Here is an 18,600-nt window from a genome sequence, read left to right as displayed (position 1 = left end):
GCCATGTTCTAGAAGAGTTTATCCCTGATGTTTCGCCAGCACCTGTGGCTGGCATGAAGATGCCAGCCACAGGTGCTGGCGAAATGTCAGGATTAAACTCCTCTAGAACATGGCCACATAGGCCCAAAACCCCCACAAAAAATGAATGATGCCTTTATTGGCCAGCCAAATGGGGAAAAAACATAATTCAGGGTTTCAAAGTTCCACTGGCAAAACAAGTGTCTAAAAAAAAAAAACATACAGGAGGAAGAATGAGTGACAATGCGGGAGACACAAGCCTACATTTTGAATAGATGATGTCTCTGCTGTAGTTCTGTTGGTTTAGAGGAGTCTTTAATACAGGCCCAGGTGAGTGACAGCAAATATAGCATCTACAGAAAATGCAGGCCTGTGACTCCCACATTGTCACTCTTTCTTCCTCTTGCATGATCTTTTTTTAACATCTTTTGTTTGATGAAGAAGGCAATGGAGCTTCAAAAACTTGCATTGTGTGTTTCCAGTATATAAAGGGATCTCTTGGGGTACCTTTGAAACTAAATGACAATCTCAACGGTGGGGTACGTTTGAAACTGAGTCGCAAAGGTACTACAACATCTCTTTGCATACTGATGTTCCAGACTAACATGGCTATCTATAATCATGTCGGAGGGTTTTATGCAGTGTGTGTGTTTTAGTTATGTATTTAACTTTTGTATGTTTCAGAAACAAACAAACAAACATGGATTCCAGCATTCACGGCTTGAAAATATTTAATATATATATATATAAATTCCAAAAAGCAAACCTTGATTTTGTCATTTTGTATAAAGGGCACCATTTTGCTGTTCCATTGTAATGGGACTTGAGCATCCAGGATTTTGGTATTTTGGAATCAAACCCCAGCGGATACAGAGGATCCACTGTACTACTGTTGTTTAGCTACCTGATTTTAATCGCCTTTTAATTTATTGTAACATGTTAAACACACCATGCTCTTATAGTGCTGACATTCCACTTTAACTGCTTTGGCTGCCACCTGTTGCATTCTGGGATTTGCATTTTAGGGAAAGGCATTTAGAATTCTCAGCCAAAGCTCTTAGGCCTCACTGAACTACAAACCCCAGAATGCAACAGGAGGCAGCCTGAGAAAGTGGAATAGCAGCACTGTATGAGTGTAGTGTGATAATCTTTACTTGTGAGCTGCCTTGGGTCCCATTCTGGTGGAAAGGCGGCATAGAAATGAAATGAAATAAAATATGCCTCTTGAATTCTCCTATCATTGCTAAAATTTATTTAAAGTGTTTATACACTGCTCTTCAGCCACAAAAGCTCTCAGAGCAGAGCAGTTTACAGGTTGTTAATGTGATAGATCAACTTGCATTACGTGTATTGCACATTTTGGCTGGCCAGCACTAGCAGCCTGGAGACCAGGGTTCAAATCTGCTCAGCCAGTGGGTGACCCTTGGGCAAGTCACACTCTCTCAGCCTGAGAGGATGGCCATGGCAAACCCACTCTGAACAAATCTTGCCAAGAAAACCCCATGATAGGTTCTCCTCAGGGTCACCATAAGTCAGAAATGACTTGAAGAAAGCACACAACAACAGTATATGTCTCACTCCTTTGTGGATAATGTTGTATTTTGCTGTTTGGCCTGCACAGCTACCCCTAAATAGGGGAACACCCCAAACTGTGGCCTTCCAGGTTTTTGGACTTCAACTCCCAGAATTCCAGGCCAAGATGGGTGAGGCTTCTGGGAACTGAAGTCCAAATAAAGCCATGGAAGCATCACTGCAGTGTTCCCCAAACTTTGGCCTTCCAGAAGTCTTGCACTCCAATTCCCAGAAGCCCCAAACAGCTTGGCCAGTGGTCTGGAATTCTGGGAACTGAAGTTCAAAGCAACCAAAGTTTGGGAACCGTTCATCTACCCAGTGGCTCCCAAATTTTGGTCCTCCAGATGCTTTGCACTTCAGCACCCAGAATTCCTGCCCATTGACTATGCTTGTCAGGGCCTCTGGGAGTTGAAATCCAAACTTATTTGGAAGCCCACAGTTTGGGAACCACTTGACTTAGAGAACAACTCTTCCCTTCCTCATGAGGAAGCAGGCTGAGGCCTAGGAAAGCTCCTGCTGCCAGCTTCTCCCTTTCAGTCAGTCTCAAAGGTGCTTCAAGATCTCTCTCTACAAACATATATGCAAGAGAATATCTAATCTAATCTATTTTTGAGTTCCCTTCCTGGTTTAGAGGCCACAGAGGGAAAGGAGGGGGAAAACTACAACTCCCAGCATGCATCATTCCTCGCTCCCTTCCTCCCCTTGAGCCGCGGTGACGTCACTTCCGGCATTTCCGTTGTTCGTCGAGCGGGGCGCGAGGCGGTGTCCCTGAGCACGCGGAGGCTGGGAACGAGTCGGCCTTGAGCTCCTGGTTGCCATGGTGAGCGGGGGAGGGGGGCCTCGTGCGCGGGGGAGGGGGTCGTCGGTCCCTTCCTTCCTTCGGGAGGGGGCTGTAGGCCGCCATTTTGTCGAGGAGGGCGAAGCTTCCAGAAGGGCTTTGGGAGGAAGGCCGCCACAATGAACGGCCCCGCGGGGCAGTTCCTCCCGCGTCCCGCCCGGAAGGTGGCCCTCCCTGCCTTCCTTTCCCCTCCGCCCAGCAGAGACGATCCCACTTTGAGACCGCTTTCACTGCCCTGGCTCCATAATGCTGCTAGGGAATGCTGGGAACTGTGGCTCCTTTGTGGGACATTGAGCCTTCTCTGGTGCCACAGCAAACTACACTTCCCAGGATTCCCTAGCACTCAGCCAAGGCAGTTAAAGCGGTCTCAAACTGGGTTATTTCTGCAGTGTGGATGCATCCTGTCTCTCTCTCTCTCTGGCGTCCATAGCAAGGGAGCCTAGGATGGTGTCAGGGCCCCCCTTCCTCCTCCATCTCTTTTTCATCCCTTTGTGTTTTCCTTTCATAGCCTGGAGCTATGCCTCCCTTCCAGGACAATCTGCCTTGGGCTCTTTTTCATGGACAGCGTAGGATAGACATACCGAAGAGATACAAATAAAATGTCACCCCTCCGGCAGGTTTAGGGCCCTTTGAACCATAGGGCCTTCCACCAGTTCATGCTCCAGTTCTGTTTTCAGTAACAGATTATACCTTTCCCCAGTCAGACGCTCATCATCTGTACACAAGGGACATTAAAATACAGGTCCAAAACACGCTGCAGAAATAATCCAGTTTGAGACTGTCCCTTTAACTGTCCTTGCTCAGTGCTAGGGAATCCTGGGAACTGTAGCATATTGTGGCACAAGGGAAGGCTAAATGTCTTACAGAACTACACTTCCCAGAATTCCCTAGCATTGAGCCGGGGAAGTTAAAGTGATCCTCAAAGTGGATTATTCTTGCAGTGTATTTTAGAGCTTAGTTTTTCCCCTATGAAGTCCCAAATATTTCTTGTCAACCGTAACACTATAAACATATTTGTTTATAGCTATACAATTTTATCCCTCTGTAACCAATTCGTCCTGAGACTTAAATTCAGCCTCGTTAGCCTCCCACTTAATTAAATCTTTACTTAAACTGTGCTTCCATGAGACTTTGTGTGTTAAGCACACCCTGCTCCATCCGTTCTTTTGTCCTCTCCTTGTCTGCTATCGAACGTGGCTGAAAGGCTTACGCTCTCTTTTTCATTAGCTGAGGCACAATTCCCAGATATGGAAGTGGCTGCCTTGGAGAAGCAAGATCCACTTTACCTGCTACATAGAAGCCTGTGTGCAGACCCAAGAATTAAGCCATTCTTAATCCCATTCTTACTGCAACTTTCCTCTTCAAAATTCCTCCTGAGACACTTAAAATATATAACTGTTATAGCAAGTAACATAATGAAATGAAGACGCTGGATGCTACAGATACCATTTATCTAGTAACAGTGCTGCAAAATGCAGCAGAGGGCATGGCTAGAAAGGCAATTCCATTCAAGGAACTGCTTCTCTCTGGAGAGCTCCATCATCCTAAGAAGTATTCTGGAAGGATAAGAAACCCTTCAGATCTGGTGTTTTTAGACACTGTGGAGGACTGAAAGGGAAAGAAGACAGGAAGAAAGTGCTGTTGTGTTAGCAGATGTTTGGTAGCGTGATGATGTTGGGTTGGGACCATAGCTGTTGTTTTGTACCACACCATGAAAACATGTCTGCTATATGTTAAATGTCTCATTTATAGGCGTCCATGTCGCTAGCTCCTGTGAACATATTCAAGGCTGGTGCTGATGAGGAGAGAGCAGAAACAGCCCGTTTGGTAGGTTTAATATTATTTGCTTTTCAAGTCTGGAACTTCATTTGGCCTCAGTGTCTGATTCATTATAAAGGAACAGTTTGAATTATCTTGCAGTGACGTGATATAAATAATTTTTTCCCATGCTATTTCAGTCATCTTTTGTTGGGGCCATTGCCATTGGAGACCTAGTCAAAAGCACTCTGGGGCCTAAAGGCATGGTAAGATATGAGTAAATTTGGAAATATGTAGTCTTTGTCAGTGTGATCAAGTCAAATATATAATACTGCTAAATGTGGATTTGCAGGACAAGATACTTCTGAGTACTGGAAGAGAAGGCACTGTGACAGTGACCAATGATGGAGCAACAATTTTAAAAGCTATTGGAGTTGACAATCCTGCAGCCAAGATTTTAGTTGGTATGTTTGATTGAACATATAGGATAAGCTGTTATAGCAAGTGATGTATAGAACTGTAGAATGTTTGCTTCCAGTGGAAGATACACTTGTTCATGTAGAGAATCCAGCCTGACATTACGAACTGTGCTGTGCTGGTTGTCTGCCTTAAAGCAACCGAAATTATATGCCAGGAAAATCTGGATGAGCAAATCAACATTGTTTCTGCTTTTACTAGTCATGCAGGGAAGAGGAGGTTGTGTGTGACCTGCTTAGTACCAGACAGCAAAGTTGTAGGGAACTATTTTCTTATGTATTTAGCAAGTGTGGAATGCTACATGGAATTTCAGTAATAAAGCTGATATGATAGCATTTTTCCCCCTACAGATATGTCCAAGGTTCAGGATGATGAAGTTGGTGATGGAACAACTTCAGTAACAGTTTTGGCAGCTGAATTGCTAAGGGTAATGAAATGATTTATTATGTCATATCTTTAAGTGCATATTTTATGTCTATATATGGAAATACTAAGTTGATAGAGATAAAATTTTATTGTGTAGCTTTTATAATTAATGGTCGGAATTCTATAACTCCCAGCCTGAAACCCACCCACCCCAATCGTCAGGCAAAAGCAGTCTTTCAGCTGGTGATTGCCGTGCTGGAGGATGACATTTTCACACTCCTCTTGCTGGTCTGTGGCTCTGTGAAGTCTTCATTGCAGCTTCACTGGCTGCTGAGAGGGAGGTGGAAGCATTTTCTTCCTTGAACCCCAGTCACCAGCTGAACAGACCTCTTTCACCTGATTTGATGGCTACCTAGTCAGGAACGTTTGGTAGGGCAATCATGATAGAACAGTGGTACCAATTGCCTAGAGAGGTGGTGGGATCTCTTCTGGATCTCTTCAAAAAGAGGTTGGAAAGCTACCTGCTTGGGATGCTTTCACTGGAGATCTTGCACAGAGAAGCAGGTTGAACTTGATAGCCCATGAGACCTTGCAACTCTGTGATTGTGGTAATACTGCCACAGTTGTGATTACATATTGTTTGTAAATAGTGAGTTACTGAATTCTTGAGCTGTTGAAATTTTTTAATTGGAAAATAAATCCATTCTTCCAATTTATGATTAGGCCCTTCATAGCATGATGTCAAAAGTCTGTAAAAATAGTGGCACTAAATTTGAAGAGAACATAATATTGTAGTGAAAAATGCATACTAATGTGAGTTATATCCAAAGTACAGTATGTTTCTTTGTGTTGGACAAAGTAACATGAGTAGATTTTGTCACTCAGTGCTTCTGATAATTGTTTGAGGGCAAGATTGAATGCCAAACATGGAAGGAAGGATTCCTAAAGCATTGAAACAAGAATGTATCATCACAAAACTAAACAATAGTTGCATGTGCTTATTGGAGATAATATTTGTGACTTGCGCTAAAGTAAACTGTACTTTATTAATAGGAAGCGGAACTATTGATTGCCAGAAAGATCCATCCGCAAACCATTATTTCAGGGTGGAGAGAAGCCACAAAAGTAGCAAGACAAGCCTTGGTGAAATCTGCTGTGGATCATAGGTTAGTTCACACCGCAGGTTTGCATTTGTCTTCATCAAGTACAGTGTAAGGATGGATTTTTGCAGCTCTAGGAGGGAAGAACAATTGGTATTTAACAAATGAATAATACTTTAAGTTGTAAAATAATGTTTTCATGTTGATTGAAACTAGCATCTTCCTGTTGTTCTGCTGTCATGCATCTTAAAATCTAATGGCTAAAATTCAGAATTGTGTAATCTGTGTGGAGATAAAAAATTTTTCTTGAAAGCTTTTTTAATTGATGAAGACAGTGAATAAGTGGTGGTATAAAAGGTCGTCTTCTGAGTATCTAGATACCTGTTTTTACAACTCCTGATCATTAAGAAGTCTACACTGGCCATCCAAGAAAAAATCCTTTATGCCGGATATTTTTGTTTATAATGTGCAGGATTTTTTTTTATATAGAATAGTATTCAGGACTATAGATTGTTCTAAATTGCCTCATTCTGCTAAATACGGTAGAAGAAAAGGAAGGATGTATAAAGTGGGCCCTTGATATCCACTTGGTTTTGGTTTTGGGACCATTCATGGATACCAAAATCTTTTGGTGCTCTAGTCCTATTATATACAATGGCAATAGTAAAATGGTGTCCCTTATATAAATTGGCAAAATCAGGGTTTGCTTTTTGGTGTTTTTTGGGGGGAATATATTCAAGCCATGGATGCATTATATGTGGATACAGAGGGCCAACTATTCCAGAAAAACACAATCTTTTATGAGGCTAGTTACTTATTAATTTGATATAGTAGAAGGTTCCACATTTAACAATTGTAACTCAGTGTGTAATTTTAATTGCTTCAGCAAGGAAGTACAGTGCCAGACATCTTAATAATATATGAGGCTATGAATGCCAGTACAGTGGTACCTCGGGTTACGAAATTAATTCGTTCCGCCGCGGCGTTCGTAACCCGATACATTTCGCAACCCGAAAAGGCTTTTGCGAAGCGCGGCTAGCGGCTGGAAAGCCGCTAGCCGCGCTTCGCATTTGAATTTCACGCCGAAATAAATTTCGTAACCCGAAAAAAACATCGTAACCCGGAACAGTTTTTTCCAATCTAACTTTTTCGTATCCCGGAAATTTCATAACGCGATCAATTCGTATCCCGGGGTACCACTGTATCTAAAATGTAAAGGTTATTATGTACACAAGTACCGTATATACTCGACTATAAGTTGATCTCATATATAAGTCAAGGGTGTGTTTGAGGGCCAATATTATGGATTTTGATATGACTCATGGATAAGTTGAGGGTAAAACTTATGGGTATGTCACATAGGATCTAAAGGATGAAGCAAGGAAAACAATGCCAAAGAAGGTGCAAAATTCCAGCAGGCATAGCTGTTTGTGCTCATATTAAAGGCAGGATAGATGAGAGAATAGAGGAGGATCAGTGCTTCCAGGACAGATTACACTCTTGCCTTTCACTAGGGAATAGCCCTATTTTTAATAAGAATTAAAGTACAGTACTTACATTGACCCGTGGGTAAGTCGACTTAAGTTTTCTGGGTCAATTTTTTAACTAAAATTTCTAGAGTATATATACTAAGCATCTTCGAGCTTACTGGGATTTCATGCTTACTAGGATTTCTTATTGTTTTTTTTTTTCCTGACAGTGGAGATGCTCAGGTTCTCCTGTGTCTCATGAGGGGGCTGTGGGGTTGGCATAAGTAGCTGCTGTTAAAAAGTGGAAAGTCAGATGTCCGCGGTTTTTGGATCAGTATTTTTATTGGAGTCTCAGAACTTTTCTTAAGTTCACCTTTCCTATTTTCCAGTGGAAATGAAGAACAGTTCCATAAAGATTTGATGAATATTTCAGAAACAACCCTCTCTTCAAAACTGCTTACTCATCACAAAGCTCACTTTGCAAAACTTGCAGTGGATGCTGTCCTTAGGTTGAAGGGCTCTGGTAATCTGGAAGCTATTCACGTGATTAAGAAGCTTGGAGGAAGTCTAATAGACTCTTACTTAGACGAAGGTATCCCCTTTTTATTTACTGACTGTTACTTCAGTGGCCTGTATGTCTGAGTAAGATGGACCTGCATGAATTTTGACATGCTTAGTATAAAGATAAACTTTTCACTGGAAAAAAAAATGTAAATCCATTCATTATTGAAAATAAGCAAGTGATAATATTTACTTGTTTGTCTTAGGCTTGATGAAGTAAAAAAATTATCTTAACATTTGAATTCAGAAAAATGTTGCTTGAAATTATCTCTGTTGGTATGGCGCACTCACCTATAATGTGGGTGCGTGCTGTATGTTGTAAGACACCATGAGTCCCATTGGGAAAAGGAACCTGTTACCTCAGTCTGGTTTGCCATGTGCAGATTAATGATTCATATGATAGAAAAAAAAATTGCTATATGCATAGCTGTATTGAGTTTGTGTTTCATCCTCGTGCGTTTTCATCTATTCCTGTGAGCTAGAGGGGACTTTTTACCCTGCTTCCTTTGTTTTGTACAGTGTGTCTGGACATTGATGGAAATACTGTTCCTGTTCTTGCCATTTTTGTCTGCCAGTAATCTCCCTGAAGGATTCCTGTTCTCTTCAGAGACTCACAGCTTTTTAATTCAAGACCATCATTAGTATTTAAATCATACATCTTTTAGTTTCTCATTTGTTAAGAGATATTTGTTATGAATAATAAGGTCAGAACATGATGGCTATATATGAACAAAACATGATGACTGTATATTCATAGAATCATAGAGTTGGAAGAGATTTCAAGGGCCATGAAGTGCAAGCCCCTGCTATGCAGGAACTCACAGTCAAAGCACCCCCAACAGAGGGCTGTCCAGCCTCTGTTTAAAGACTTCCAAAGAAATAGACTTCACCACTCTCTGAGGGAGTGTGTTTCTTTTCATGTACAGTAGTTTGAATTCATTGCCCCAGGACCTATTCTCTGGAGAAGCAGAAAGCAAACTTGCTCTATCTTAGTATGACATCCCTTCAGCTATTTAAAAAGGGCTATCATTTAACCTGTTAACCTTCTATTCTCCAGGCTAAACATACTCAGCTCCTTAAATTTCTCCTTGTAGGACATTTTTTACTATTTTACTTTTTACCATTTTGATTAATGCACATCATCTGAATAACAGCAAAATTGAGGGAGGGAGTAGTATAATTATTAGGTGAATCTCTCTACCTGTATTGTGTAAGCAAGTTGGATTGTTTTCTTTCAGGTTTTCTGTTAGATAAAAAAATTGGAGTCAACCAGCCAAAAAGAATTGAAAATGCAAAGATACTTATTGCAAATACTGGCATGGATACTGATAAAATTAAGGTAAGAGGGTTTTCCTTAAGAACAGTGTAAGTGTAATCAAAGTTGAGCTTGTAAAATTAATAGTCCCATTTTTATAATTTGATTTAGATATTTGGCTCCCGTGTAAGAGTGGATTCTACAGCAAAGGTGGCAGAAATAGAACAAGCAGAGAAGGAAAAAATGAAGGAAAAGGTTGAGCATATTCTCAAGCATGGAATAAATTGTTTTATCAACAGGTATGTGTTCTGCTGTAGAATGTTTGTATTTGTTGTTTATTCTTAAAAGTGTCTGCAAATAACTTTGCTAATGCATAATTTTATAATCATGCTTGTACCTGTATTGCCAGATTATGACTAGGGAGCCCTATCTCTTCTGCATCAGTAATATTTTTAGATGTTTTCCTAATATTTAAGAAAGTTTTTCTGCATGACAGTGGTTCTTGTAATTTACTTTTGTAACTTGTGGAATGTTCAATTTTCTCACAAATTTTTCTGGTTGAATTTTATTGGATTAATGTAAGTTGCATTCTGCACGTTCTTACTGGTTGCTGCTGGAAATATTCACTCTCCAGTCCTGTACTAGAGAATGATTATATTGATAAATTCTGGATGTCACAGTAGTAGCATCATTACATGTCTGAACCTGAACAGCTGGGGATTGGGAGAGGGCTATTAATCGTATGGCCTTCTTGTGGACTTTTCAGAGGCATGTATCTTGCCTCTGTGGAAACAGGGTGATAGGGTAAACCAGGGAACCCATCAGTTGGCAGCCTGGAGACCTTTAGCTTTTTAGACTGCTTCTTGAATTGCTCATCATCTGCTAGGCTGACTGAGGCTTAGGGAAGTTGTAGACGAAAACATCTGGAGGGTCACAGGTTGTCTTTCCTGCACTAGATGGGTCCCTGGTCTGATCCATCAGAGCTTTTTTAAAAAAAAACAAAAAACACTGGCATTTCAAGGGTAAGCTTGGCTCAAAGTTTGGGAAGTGCCCCAAAGTTTTGAGTAACAAGCAGAGTTGGCGTTTTCAGATGTTCTGGTCTTCTGCCTCATTATTATGAACACATTTTAATTACAGGCAACTTATCTACAATTACCCAGAACAAATGTTTGCTGCCGCTGGTGTTATGGCAATCGAACATGCAGATTTTGCTGGAGTTGAACGTCTGGCTCTCGTTACAGGTATGGTGAAGAGTAACTTATTTTAGAATTGATGTTAAATTTCAGCCTTGCATTTGCAATCCTTCTCCTTTCAGGTTGAAGAACTAGGATGGAAAAAGTGTAATGTATTTTGATAAAGGTAGTACATGAATATGTCACATATTCAGAAGTGTAAGAAGAAAACAGACTCAAAATGGCTTACTTGATATTGGATGGCCCTTTATTGAATTCCCTACAGTAGATGTTCTGGTTGTTGAAAGACATCAGCTTGAAGTTAGATAACTACTGTAGGTAGAGTTTTCACGTAGTATGCTTTCTTGTTTTTCTGTTGCACTCATGTGCATCTATCTAGAATTGTATTTTTGAAGATGAGGGATCTTCTGGATTAGGGGTTTGTCACATGAGGACTGGAGAGGAGAGAGATCAGGTTGTAATCCTGTTGCTGCAGTCCACCATTACACTGTCCATTATACTGACATAGTTTTCCTAGTTGCGCAGTAGTAGGAAGACAGAAACTTCTACCCAGAAAGGAAGTTTGATACTCCTGAGCAACCTGTTTCTTTAAAAGATTGTCTTCTGAGTTGGGTCCTTGAAGCTAAAGGAATCTTTAGGAGATTGCCTTTGCTGCTCAGGATGCAGCAGGTTCATCTCTGGATGGTGACAGAAGTATATATCTGCCTGCCCTGACCACTTAGGTATCTTTTTAATTCTGCTTACCACTGCTTGTGCTGGCATAGTTATGCGCGCCAATAAGATTTTGGCCTCAAAATATCCACTTTCCTCTTTGTGCATGGTGCCATGTCGTCTACTTACAAAAAACACTTTATTGTTCTGAATTATAGGGAATCTGTACTCCTCTCCCCCCCCTCCAAAAAAAAATTAGGTTTCAGTTATTTTTCTTAGGAATACAAATTCCAAATGTGTTGCTATTTGTTTGTGGGGTTTATAGAAAATTGTTGTGGAAGTTGGCATAAAGACATATAAAGGCCCACAATGAAACATCAGATGCACAGAATATTATCCATGCTGAAAGTGAATGGTAACATAGTCATATAAAAGTAGTATTTTAAAACTTGTGTTTGAAACCATGACAGCTACAAAGCAAATAACACCAACACTTCTGCTTTTATATCACTTCAGAACCATATCTGTTGCAGTTCTGCTGTATATGCCTACTTAGAAATTACTTACTAAAACTATTTCATGCTAATCATACCGATTATCATTAATTTGTATTCTCAGGTGGTGAAATTGCTTCAACTTTTGATCATCCAGAATTAGTAAAGCTGGGAAGCTGCAAGCTGATTGAGGAAGTAATGATTGGTGAAGATAAACTTATTCATTTCTCTGGAGTTGCTATGGGTAGGTTCTGTTAATGACTGTTGTTCAGATTAGTTGTATATTCCAAATGCATACTGACTTTGAGACAGCAAGCACACACCCACAGAGGAAAAATTCAAACGCAGTCATAGAGAGAGAATCAGAATAGGTAACAGGAATGGTTTGCATGCACTGATATAAGTGGCAATAGGGTTGGGAAATAGGAGGTGCTTAACAGCACCAGAAAGGTAAGAGGAACACCCCTCTTACCTGTGTATTCATGGCAAAAAACAGTTACATTAAAGCCTAAAGAGAGAGCGTTCCTGCTGCAGTCATGGAGCACTGAGCCTGAAGGAGGAGCACTAACCTGGTAGTACAGTTTTCATACATGAAGGATTCAATCTGGAGTCTGCAGTAGATTGAAGACAGTATTTTGTATGACAATCTGGCAGAGTCAGGCATACAAGCCCAGCCAGAGTCTACCAGCAAACAGGCAATTAAACCAAAGATAAATAGATGGATGAGTAGATTGAATTTATACCCCTCATATTTCCTAGTGTATAGATTTCTTCTAAAACTAAACAGCGGCAACAATTGAGCAATAAAAAAGTCTGTGACAGAAACTTAAATTTACCAGTAATGAGCAAGTACTATTCCAATGTATTCATGTCACACTTACTCTTTGTGGTTCACACTGGTGTTCCAGCTGGTAACCTTAAAAGCAGAATGTGTCAAGATGTTTGAGGACATGGGTTAGAATGCTCTGTACATGTGTAACTTCACTTGAAATTTTTTAACTTGCAACATTTTCTGTGGCTAAACATACTTCCTTCAGCATAACTCTACCTTACTTTGGTTTTCTGGGTGCTTTCTGATCTTTCTTTCTCAAATCCAGATTAGCTTGGGTATACTGTATCCTTCCAAAATAGGAAAGGAAGAAAGGGCACACCTAGGCTTGCCTGAGCCAGTTAGTAGGAGTACTGTATATGCAAAGAGCCAGATACTACATGGACCAGCAAGTATTCTTTTGCTCTCTGTCTCAGCCATTCCTGTGAGTGCTCCCTCTTCCATGTTGCCTGTCAGGCCTATCCTGCAAAGTAACAGTCCAACACATCTTATTGCTCCTCTTGTTCCTCATCTCTTTTACCCTGTGTCCCAACTGACTGCTTTGTATGTACTGTAACAGCATCCATCCCACTCACCGAACCTATTAAATTCAAGCATTCATTACAAGCAGAGAATTGGGTTGTTGGGATTGAGCTCATCAAACTCCTTGCCCCCTTCATCCAGTTTCCTTGATAAAATAAATTTATAAGAATGTGGGAAAGGGATCCCACCACTTTTCACCAATGAAGGAACCACACTAGCCTTTAGCGAGCAGCTTTTGGGAGCAGGTGTTTCTGAAGAATGAAGGAAAGGAGAAATGGTTCAAAGCAGAAGGTTTATATGCCTTGAAAAGGAGCTAAACAGACAGCAAGGTAACAGGTGCCTTGTGCTTTGTGATCCCAGATCCATCTTAGAATTACTTTCACTTATTAAAAGAACAGTCTGCCATGAAGTGTGCAAGGACAGAAAAGCCTGCCTGGAACAAATAGGTTATCAAGTCCCCAGAAGAGTGGCTAGGAATTGTAGCCTTCCTCCTGGGCTAAATAGTATGGGATGTGGGATATCTGTGTAGTGATATCTAGGTAGGTATTGTATTTATAGGACTTCAGACATTCTTAACACAGCATGAAAGCTCACTGGAGTATAAGCACTAAGCATGCATCAGGGATTCACATGGATCTATTAATAGGTGATTTGGGAATTCTGTTGAGTGATTGTTGATCTCATTAGAAGTATTTTTAATATTCTTTCCCCCCTTTTTTATTTGCTAGGTGAAGCTTGCACCATAGTTCTGCGTGGTGCGACACAGCAGATCATTGATGAGGCTGAAAGATCACTGCATGATGCACTGTGTGTTCTAGCCCAGACTGTAAAAGATACTAGGACTGTTTATGGAGGAGGTGAGTATTCAGTTTTGTTAGTTAACTTCCTTCAGCACTGCAGAGATTATCATTAATATTTCGTTTTCTACCTTAAAGGTTGTTCAGAGATGCTAATGGCTAATGCTGTGATGGAGCTTGCAAAAAGAACACCAGGCAAAGAATCATTAGCAATTGAATCTTTTGCTAAGGCCTTGAGTACGGTAAGCTAGTAGTCATGTAATTATATTGAATAGAAATAGAACAAAATTAAAACAGTAATAGAGAAGGAACTGGATGCATCACTGATATGCTTGTTTATTTCCTGTGCCTATTGTTATTTGCAAAACTCCGACTGTAAGTTTTCAAGACTGAGTTTAGTTTAATAATTCATCCATCTTTCTGCAGACTCTTCTCCATGTTCACTTTAGCTTGACTAACCCTTTATATTTCATTCTTTAAAATCTAAAATATAGTACAAATTACAAACTGTGTAACATGTATCTGAATTTTTCTGCCTTTTATTCTTAATGTTTCTCTTTTTCAAGAAAAAAAAACTATCAGCTGATTAGTTAATTTTGATTGGTCATCTGCCTTTTACTAATTGATGGAATTATGTTTGTATATTATCTCAACCACAATAGGGTACTTTTTGAGATACTGAGGAAAGTACCAGTAGATACCAGAAAGTAATATTTTATTGTGGGGGGGGGGGGAGTGAGTGAGTGAGAATGTAATGGAACTGTTGTCAATATTTCCTAATCAGTAAATTGTGTGTGTGTGTGTGTGTGTGTGTGTGTGAAGCCTATATATTTTGCTTTTAATGAATTACACAGTTGTTCATAGAAATGTAATAAATTTAAGGAAGAATATATTTGGCAATAAAAATATCAGCTTATGCACTTATTATACATCTGCTGGGAATATGCATACTTGTTCCAGGAGTCATTATATTGCAAAAATTAGTATATTAAGAAGAATTTCAGTGGTTAAGTGTGCACAGCAGAACTGCGTAAAGGGAATTGGTTGCCACTGATTTTCAGATTTCAGACCAGAAAAGCATTCATATCATTGGATCTGTTATGTATAGATGATACCATTTAGGAATCTTTTTATCAGTGTGTTTTCTATAAAGGTTTTTGAACATATATATTAAGAGAAAATATCTTATGGAACACATTTGAAGTTGTAAGAAGTGGAGTAAGTCTGATTCAAAATAGTTTTTTTAAAAATGGTAACAAAAAGTGTTCAGATGTGTTGTTTTGCTATATAATATATGTGGAATTTTTAATTATTGGTTAAAAATGTGATGTTTGCCCTTTCAGTGTGTTCTAACAAGCTGTTTTATTTTATTAGCTTCCAACTATCATAGCTGATAATGCAGGATATGACAGTGCAGATCTAGTTTCTCAACTTCGAGCTGCTCACATTGAAGGGAAAACTACATATGGACTTGGTGAGGATTTTTGTATTTTGTTTATTCGTTCTGTTGTTTGAATTGCTATGGCTAGGTGTAGAAGTGCCCAAACGACAGATCAAGATCTGATTATAGATTTCTGGGTGACTTGGAGTAGATGGACGATGATTTTCTATTTCTAGTGTAAAAGTAGCAATTTAAAAAAAAGATATCCACTCCTAAAAATTAAGCTCTTGAAAGGAGAACGGCTTCTAGGATGGTGAAAATAAGAATAGAGTTTTGTGTGAAAGGACTGTGAGCCTAGTTTTGATGCTGTAATCCAATTCTTGGGTTTAATATCTACTCTGAAGCTGCCTGTTCCTTGATTTTGAATGTATGTGGCACAAGCCTGAAATGTGCTGATCCCTCCCTTAATAAACACTAGCTATGTTCACATCTGCTTCTATTACTTGTTATGTTGATCAGCAACAGCTTTGAAATTAAAGTTAAATTGTAGAATTAAAGATAAATCATACATAGTTCAGCAGTACACCAGTTTATGTTTGGAATATCACTAAATACAAAAAAGAGTGAGTGCATTATAAAAAGCAAGTAAGATGGAAAAGTGAGGATGAGTGTTTGAGCTATTTTATGCTAAAGTTTCTTGTATTATATGTGCAGGTTTAATAATAAGCCTCAATTTATAGATACCAGTCAAAGATCACAAAACAACTCTGAAAGTGAGATTGATGCCAGTATATTTTTAACCTCATTAAACTTTCTTTCTTTCTTTCTTTCTTTTAATTTAATTTCCTCAAGATATGAGAGAGGGTGCCATTGCAGACATGGCAAGTCTGGGAGTAGTTGAAAGCTTTCAAGTGAAACGGCAAGTTTTGCTTAGTGCTGCTGAAGCCGCAGAAGTTATTCTCCGTGTTGATGACATTATTAAAGCAGCCCCAAGGTAAAACAGTAATTTCCTACTTCCTAGAAGAGAATTCTTCAGTCAGACATAAAATCTTTTACCACTTTTTGGTTCAATACTTTAAAATGTCATAGGTTAATAGTTTAAATGTTTATAAAATCACTTTTTGGTTCTATATTAGATGTCACTAGCTGATTACATACAAACACTTATAGATTAAGTCTAAAATTGTAATAATAACATATGAGTTAATGTACTTTTCTCTGTCATCTGCTTGAATTTAATTCCGTCTCTTCTTCCAGGAAACGAGTACCAGATCGTTATCCATGCTGAGTATTCTGTCACCAGTAAGAACACATGGACCAGAAGTTTGCAAAATACTTTGAAGTGTGCTTCTAACAAATTACAGAGTAAAGGGGTACCATATCTAGCACTGGCATGTGATTTGTCTTTTAGTTTAACTTACATGGTTTTTCAAAGACCAATTCATTCTCAGTTGTATAACATCTGTGTTTCCCCACCATTCCTTTTGTGTAATACTCTGTAATAAACGTTTCGAAGATATATAATCTTCTACAGTACAGTCTTTTACTGTGTCCTTTTTCTCAATGATGTATCAAAATATTAACTCTGAAATGTATTGAGAACAGAATCCAAAGAGCGTGAATAGGTGATTGTTGGTGACATGAACAGAGTTCAATGCTGCCATTAAAAAAAATTAACATTTGCATTACTGTCATGCAAACCACTACATGTTTTAACTATTTTCAAGATTATACCTTAGCAGCCCCTAAGCTGCCTCTTTGCACATATTTCAGCTCTGTCTACTTGAGCAAAACTACTAAGGGTCAAAGCAACATCAGCTACTGTACTTGTTTGTCATCACATACTGACTGTCCTATTCTGTTTACATTGAGAGGAGCAGTGTAAGAGAATAAAGCCACACAAATCAAACATGAGAAACTAGTATTCAATCCATCAGTAAATGCTTAAAGTAGAGATAAATAAAATAACCAAACACTTAATAACAGGTGTCCTTGTGAGGTTGAATAGCAGCTACATATTATAATGCTTTTTCAAGGGCATGACGACAAAAGTGTTTCACAATAAAAAAATATGAAACCATAAAAACTGTTACGTGTGTATGTATACACTTACACAGTATCAAATTAGCTACAAATGTAAAGTGTTTGGTAGTGCAAGAATAGCTTTGCAATAGGAGCATAGATAGGATTCTGGGCTCAGTCCCTGCCAGATGTGGCTGGGGAAGATTTTTGGCTGCAAACTGTCAGAGCTTCTATCCAGGAGAATGTAGCTTACTAAACTGGATGTATTATTTATCTTGGTATAAAGTGGCTTTCTACATTCAGAGGTAGCATTTCAAAAATAAAATGTCAGCCATTATTGAAAATGTGTAGGTCATGGTTGCCATCTCAACATATAAGTGAAATTGCAAACAATATCTGAATTGTAGACCTCAACCGATGGCTTGGCACCAAAGAAGTGGGTAGGTGGGGGAGAAGAAGTCTTCAAATAGGAGCATGCCAAAGAGTGTGGAACACTAAATCTTAAAACCAGTATCTTGGATTAGGCTTAGAAGCAAACAGATAACCAAATTCAGCTGCAGAACTAGTGCCTTCTAGTACTGCCTGGAAAACAGGTCAGTTGAAGCTTGCACATAGAGCTGATTGCAAATACATGATACTTTTCTAGTAAGATTTCTTCTGATTACAACCAACAGCTTTATATTCCTCCTGACAAAAAAGACCCTTTTGGTTCAAAGGTGATAAGCTGACGAGTTAAGTGGCAACAAATCTATATTTGTGTCTATACTGGTAGAATTCAAAGATAATAGCTGTGTTAGTCTGTGAAATCAGTATGTAGAGAGATCTTGTAGCACCTTTGAGACTAATTGAAAGAAAGAAGTTGGCAGCATGAGCTTTCATAGATTTTAGTCTACTTCCTCCAAATGCCTCTGAGGAAATAGACTGAAGTCTACGAAAGCTCATGCTGCCAACTTCTTTAAGTTAGTCTCAAAGGTGCTACAAGATCTCTCTACATACTGTGTCTATACTGTTTTTTCCCCTTTTTTACCAGTTTGGCTAGAATAGCTTCCCAAAGACTTAGTGAAACTACAGTTTGATGGGAGAGCCAACAGTGTAGTTAAGGATTCTCCACCTAAATTTAACTTCTTCCATAGGACGTTTTTCATGTAGACTTTGATACCTGTCTGTGAGTAATAGTAGAATCAGCCTGCGGCTTCCCCAACTCAAAGATCATTTACATTTAGAAGTTTGGGATCAAATAGAAGTGTTGTTTAATTAAAAGTTATTACAGAAGATACAATTAAAGAATGAAGTTCTT

The 18,600-nt window shown here is 39.2% G+C and overlaps 1 protein-coding gene across 2 annotated transcripts; it reads left to right on the top strand.

The window, feature by feature from the left end:
- Positions 1-2,289: 2,289 nt before the first annotated feature.
- Positions 2,290-16,800, top strand: CCT2 (chaperonin containing TCP1 subunit 2). 2 transcript variants are annotated; one of them, XM_042469831.1, is made up of 16 exons: positions 2,290-2,410; positions 4,181-4,255; positions 4,387-4,452; positions 4,539-4,650; positions 5,014-5,090; positions 6,083-6,195; positions 7,988-8,190; positions 9,398-9,498; positions 9,586-9,713; positions 10,552-10,655; positions 11,877-11,996; positions 13,832-13,960; positions 14,039-14,142; positions 15,275-15,374; positions 16,134-16,275; positions 16,539-16,800. In XM_042469831.1, exons 1-16 carry the CDS (start codon positions 2,408-2,410, stop codon positions 16,567-16,569), a joined length of 1,608 nt encoding a protein of 535 aa, XP_042325765.1. In that variant the 5' UTR covers positions 2,290-2,407; the 3' UTR covers positions 16,570-16,800. The 2 variants fall into 2 exon arrangements, with proteins under 2 accessions (XP_042325765.1, XP_042325764.1); XM_042469830.1 differs by lacking the exon at positions 2,290-2,410 and adding an exon at positions 2,507-2,592.
- Positions 16,801-18,600: the final 1,800 nt, after the last annotated feature.

The sequence above is a fragment of the Sceloporus undulatus genome, chromosome 5 (assembly GCF_019175285.1).
Source record: "Sceloporus undulatus isolate JIND9_A2432 ecotype Alabama chromosome 5, SceUnd_v1.1, whole genome shotgun sequence".
In the NCBI taxonomy this organism is placed as follows: domain Eukaryota; kingdom Metazoa; phylum Chordata; class Lepidosauria; order Squamata; family Phrynosomatidae; genus Sceloporus; species Sceloporus undulatus.
This window is presented reverse-complemented; position numbering and strand designations above follow the sequence as displayed.

Bases quoted from the DNA above. Each gene is read 5' to 3' on its own strand.
- CCT2 (XM_042469830.1), top strand. From the start codon at position 2,548: ATGAACGGCCCCGCGGGGCAGTTCCTCCCGCGTCCCGCCCGGAAG. The intron at 11,997-13,831 runs GTAGGTTCTGTT...TTTATTTGCTAG, and splicing joins TTTCTCTGGAGTTGCTATGG to GTGAAGCTTGCACCATAGTT. The intron at 14,143-15,274 runs GTAAGCTAGTAG...TTATTTTATTAG, and splicing joins TTGCTAAGGCCTTGAGTACG to CTTCCAACTATCATAGCTGA.